Source organism: Hesperophylax consimilis, chromosome 16, assembly GCF_061612785.1.
Source record: "Hesperophylax consimilis isolate HC1 chromosome 16, BYU_Hcon_1.0, whole genome shotgun sequence".
Lineage (NCBI taxonomy): Eukaryota > Metazoa > Arthropoda > Insecta > Trichoptera > Limnephilidae > Hesperophylax > Hesperophylax consimilis.
In genome coordinates, this window is record NC_142851.1 from 33,142,999 (window position 1) to 33,149,016 (window position 6,018).

General features: G+C 36.8%; 1 protein-coding gene across 1 annotated transcript; it reads left to right on the forward strand.

The window, feature by feature from the left end:
* Positions 1-654: 654 nt before the first annotated feature.
* mr (anaphase promoting complex subunit morula) lies at positions 655-3,212 on the forward strand. Its single transcript, XM_089640754.1, has one exon. The coding sequence runs from the start codon at positions 773-775 to the stop codon at positions 3,152-3,154; it is 2,382 nt and encodes a 793-aa protein (XP_089496880.1). The 5' UTR covers positions 655-772; the 3' UTR covers positions 3,155-3,212.
* The last annotated feature ends 2,806 nt before the right edge of the window (positions 3,213-6,018 follow it).

The window sequence follows — 6,018 nt, forward strand, 5'->3', positions numbered from 1 at the left end:
TTTTAATTGCACCATCTACCTAGGTCGATTCAAAGTTGGTGAAATCAATATTTTGAACATTTTTTTATAATCAATTGCGAACATTGAACATGGTAAAATTAACGTCGACTATTATGCAACAATATTTCTACTTGATGTAAAATAAAATATTGTGAGACATTGGAACAATTAATTTATTATTGTAGATTAACTTCTATTATGCATAAAAAACAGAAAATTTTAACTTCATTCAAAGCACTTCAAATTGCAAATTTTTTTTATTCAATGCCTCCGAAACGGTCGATCCCAATGGTAATATTTTATTCAATTTTTCGATTGTCAACTTCTCAGGTCTCTTAGTAAATTATATTGCAGAATAAAAAAAATATTAAATAATATAACCATCCAAAATTTAAACTTCACAACAGTAAAATAACTGCAATGATCACTATTTGAGGCATAAATAAACCATTCAAATTTGAGGAGAAAGGCGAGGTTCTTAGAAAATGTATACAGCACAGTACAATATTATAACATTTTCTAACAACCTTGGAAGAAGAGAATATTTTTATAAAATTGGGAATATTATAATAATTTGTTAGCAGTGGCAATACTTTTATTCGCATTCAAAAGGGATTCAAATTTTTTATGTATAGCACACTGAATATTCAAACGTCAAATTAACGTCAAAAGTGAGGCTTATTTATGCGTCAAAATAAGAAGCACCGGTACATTGTTGAAAATATTTTACAATAATTTGAATATCTCATCGCACCATAGTTAGTGTTTCATAATGACGACCCAAACAAAAACTCAATATGCTTGGGCCAAAGTAAGTCGTGCATTTCCTATACTGGAGAATACTTTATACAGTGATTGCACTCCTACAGAATTTGAAGAAGTTTTGAAAATTTTGGTCGATATGAAAATGGAGTCGAACATAAAAGATGCAGTTTTGTCCAGCGTAGAGGTTTACTTGAGGCAGCGAGTTGTCCCGGAATTTTGGAGAAAATTTACGACGTTTTGTGATGATATGGAGGGATTTCAACGGTTTAAAAATGCCGTTAAAGAGTTGTACGATAATCTGTACTGTTTCATTCCGATGCTCGAAAGATTGGACAAACTGAACGAACTATGTTTGCCGAAGAAGTGTATTTATGGAGAAAGTTACGTGATGTCCGGTTTTAAGCAGATTGTCCGGGCGACACTCTTTTCACAGTTACCTCTGGACTTCCAACACATTGTATACAACTTTTACAAAATATCTTTTAATGTGTTTTGCTTTGCCGACGAGCAAGCTCAGAGAGATTCGGATCAGAGTGACTCCGCAGACAATGATGTGTCGCCGTGTGGAGGGTGCAACGAGCTCAAGAACGAGTGTCAGTGTCAATACATCGCACGGGTGTTCCGGGAGACCAACAAGAAGCTGATGGACCTCCAGCTACTGGAGAGACTGACCGGACAAGTCCTGACTAACTTGATCCAGTTGCGAATTGAGAATTATGTCCAGACATCTTGCAAGGGAACGTTTGATGTTTCTCACATAGCAACTCTAGAGTCGTGGTTAGACACCACGGTGATGTCCTGGCTGACTAAGATCTATTGCGCCGGCTCTCATCGACCCCCTCCGCTAGATGATCAGACCATCAACGAAGCCATTGAAAAGTTTAAACATAAACTCAGTTACTACCTCTATGAAACATACACACGCATTATGATAGACCAGATATTTGAGATAGTTATAGAATATCCGGATTCGCAACCGGCTATAGAAGATATTAAAGTATGCCTCAATAAGACGGAGCTACGCAGTGTTTTAAGTAAGAAGCTGCAGACGGCTCTAGAAAACAGATTACTCCATCCCGCTGTTAACACTCCCGACATCCTCACCGGCTACATCTCCGCCATCCGAGCCCTCCAGCACCTCGACCCCTCGGGCGTTCTGCTCGTTACCGTCACTCAGCCCGTGAGGAATTACCTGCGCACTCGTGACGACACGGTGCGCAGCGTGGTGAGCAGCCTGACAGAGGAGGGGCCAGGCAGTGAGCTGGCCGAGGAACTGGCTCGAGTGAGGGAAGACCCCGGCACTCCGGCAGCCACCAAGATAGATGAGGACGTCCACTGGAAGCAGTGGAACCCCGACCCGGTGGACGCGGACCCCGCCACGCCTACCAAGTACCGCACCAGCAATGACATTATTTCTATGCTCGTCAACGTGTACGGAAGTAAAGAGCTGTTCGTGAATGAATACCGGACCCTCCTGGCTGACAGACTGTTAGCTCAGTCCATATTTAATGCCGAGAAAGAGATTCGTTATTTGGAGTTGCTAAAGATACGTTTCGGAGAGTCTCAGTTACATTTCTGCGAGGTGATGCTGAAAGATATATCTGACTCTAAGAGAATCAACGGACGCATTCAGCAAGACCCTATTTATGAAAAAGCGACGCAACGATTCTCCACAAACGCAATGATCCTATCCGCCCAGTTTTGGCCGCCTTTTAAAGATGAAACTTTAGAATTGCCAGCCGAAGTGAAGGAGAATTTTGAAGTTTATACCAAAGCTTTTGAGGCTTTGAAAGGAAATCGTACTCTTTCATGGAAACCTCACTTGGGCACGGTCAACATTGAGGTAGAAATAAACGATAAAGTATTAGAGTTACAAGTATCACCGATGCTCGCTACCATTATAATGCATTTCCAAGAGAAAACCGAATGGGTTCTCGAGGACCTTAGCCAAGTCATGAAAGTCCCCGCCACAGTTCTGAGGAGAAAGATGACTTACTGGCAATCCATAGGAATCATCGCCGAGACCGTTACAGATAAGTATGTCCTCATCGAAGGGGACGAACATAAACCTTCGTCGAGAACTTCAATGACACCTTCCTCGGCACAGAACCAAGAGATGGTGTGTGAGGAGGAAGAAGAAAGTGCCATGGCATCCACCCATGACCAGAGAGAAGTGGAGCTGCACGTCTTCTGGTCCTACATAGTGGGGATGCTGACCAATCTAGATTCCTTGCCGTTGGAGCGCATCCACCAGATGCTGAAAATGTTTGCGTCGCAGGGCACGGGGACGGAGTGCAGTTTACAGGAGCTGCGCCATTTCTTAGATAAGAAGGTGAGAAGCCACGAGCTGATCTTGCAAGGAGGACTGTACCGATTGCCCAAAGCTTGATAAGTCTTGAAAATCGTTTGCTCACTATATGTTCTAAGCAAATAAATATTTTGGTTAATTTTGTGTTTTTATTTCATGGTAACGTGAAAGAACCAAAACTTTGCTTGAAGTAGCCACTGGTCATATTTAGTGACTAGATCTGAATAACCAGGCTTCCCTCCCCACTTCTTTCAGATTAAGAACATTCCCCGAATTGGGGATTTCAGTCACACTGGCTACAATAGTTGGGACTTGTGATTTAGAACAGGTTAATTAATACAATTAAATTACATTTCAATTATATTTCAATAAACACCAGCACTGAAAATGAAAAACTGAATTAAATTGAAATTTTAAATAAAGCACAGTTTGGTTTGTATTTATAAACAGAATTTATTATTCAGAAGTCATCAAAGAAACTTAAAATTAACAGAATAAATATTAAAATATTGCGGACTTTTAATCTTAGCTTAAGTTATCTAGTTATTTAAGATATAAGATGAAATTAATAAAATACACAAAGTAAAGATGTATCCAAGTGCTTAACAAAACTACTACACTCAGTCTCTGCTGGAAATACTGGAAAGCATAATAAATTACTATTTCGTCACACAGATGTCACTTTTGCTAACACTTATCGAGTTTCAAGTCACTTGAAAAACTCAGTGTCTCACTTACAAAACATCGATTCTATTTATTGAGATATTTTGTGTCCAGAATTATGCTCCGTTCACATTGGATTCTTAGAGAAAAATTTAACTGTAAAGCATAAATCTGACTCTACGAAGCAGCAAAAATGTCTAAAACATTGAGATTTGGCATCATGAAATTTGCGTTTTCAGCTTGCAACGAGCTTTAAAAATTTGTTTATTCGACTATGTCCAGAATACTGAACTTTGTGCAGTTTACTCACTTTAAAGCATTAGAGAAAATGACACCGCCGTGATTTCAGATTTACAAGTTTTAAGAAATATACATCAGTTATTATTGTACGCTAACAATTTTGTACATTTGAATTATTACTGGTATCCTAAAAAAAATCACAATTTTGGCAGTAATTTTGGGAATGATTTAACATTATTTTTTGACAAAAGTAAATGCATAAAAATAACCAGTTTCTATAATGGGTTAGCTCTCAAATATACAGGCAAATCATTTCAAAAAGGAGACATTTGAATGTATTTGTGCACATCAGTATCGATTCAAAGAAGTTTTCCCTCTTGTCCCTCTTGCTTTGCAAATACCCAAAGATACTACTCGGTGTGTTTCAATGTTTATCAATTCTGTTTAAATTTAGACTCGCAATTCAATTCAACAATGTTCTTTTTGTTTCATTGTTCAGCTTCCTAACAAAAACAAAATTATCTTTTACCCCTCTACACCACTAAAAAGGAAGGGTCTCTTTAAAATGATTTACCTGTACATGATTATTTCTTTAATTAGTTTAACGGCAATTTTAGAGCTACAAAGGCAATTATTGTTTTGCTAAGCATAGAATAAAGAAAAATACAAGAAATACCATTTGTTTAGATTTTATATTGGCAGAACTGTGTTTCACCATCATTATGGAATTCAAATGGGATGGCGATATACAATGTCAGGCAAGTAGTAAGAGAGACAGAGTGCATGCTACATGGGCAAGAACCAGAAGGTACTAAGTCAGTGGCATCATTAGTTTCCTTTCAAATCTATATGGAAGGCATTTCAAGCATTCTTCTTTATTTTATGTGCTAAGGTCAACTTCAACGATAGATTTAACTTTTTAGATTAATTTTAAGTAATTAAGTCAAATCTTCTATCTTTTGTTACCGAGAAGAAATTATTTAGAAAAACAAGCTTCGAAAAAGGAGCTGTGATGTTGGTAGAATTCATTTTATCGTCCATCTTTTAAGACTCTTATAATTTATACAAAAAGTACAGAAAACTCGAAATAGATTTAATTCCGATGATACATTAGCAACCAAAAACTAACACACTTCTTATGGGAAGGGTAGTTCTACCTTTCACGCCGGTACTACTTGAATGGCTCCAAAGGCATTGTCGTCCAATAATTCTATATGAATATCGTATACCAATCTTTTTTGAGCTTCACAACTATAAATATGTTTATGTATAAACAATGTGATACAAGTCTCTCATTTAGTTATCTTCTTGTCTCTTGTGTAGAACATTTAACCAATAGGAAACTAAAGTAAACCTAAACCTGTGTAGAATCGGTAACAACATCCACACACTTGAGCTCCTGAGCTGGGGATGCAGAAATCATTACTTTTTCTTTGACTCCATATCAATTTTTAAAGGTGTTGAATTTTCATTTTGATAAAATATCATGGAACCGTATTAAATATGTACATTTTTTATATTTAAAACATCACCAAATGGACCAAAATTGACTTTAACTTCAGTTTATAGAGTTGTATTACAAAACTGACTTTAATTTCGGTTTATAGAGTTGTATTAGAAAACTGAATTTGACTTCAGTTTTTGGAGTTGTATTACAAAACTGACTTTAACTTCAGTTTATAGAGTTGTATTACAAAACTGACTTTAATTTCGGTTTATAGAGTTGTATTAGAAAACTGACTTTGACTTCAGTTTTTGGAGTTGTATTACAAAACTGACTTTAACTTCAGTTTATAGAGTTGTATTACAAAACTGACTTTAATTTCGGTTTATAGAGTTGTATTAGTAAACTGACTTTGACTTCAGTTTTTGGAGTTGTTGCCCGCTTGAAGTTTGTTAATGTGGGATTATATTAATGGCAAATTGCATGAATAGGGTGTACAGTGAATATTCTCTTAATTTTGTAAGGCACTCTGCATCTGGTACGTTGCTTGTTTTAAAAAACAATTTTTTCTCAGTGAGCTGAATATAATATGAATAGT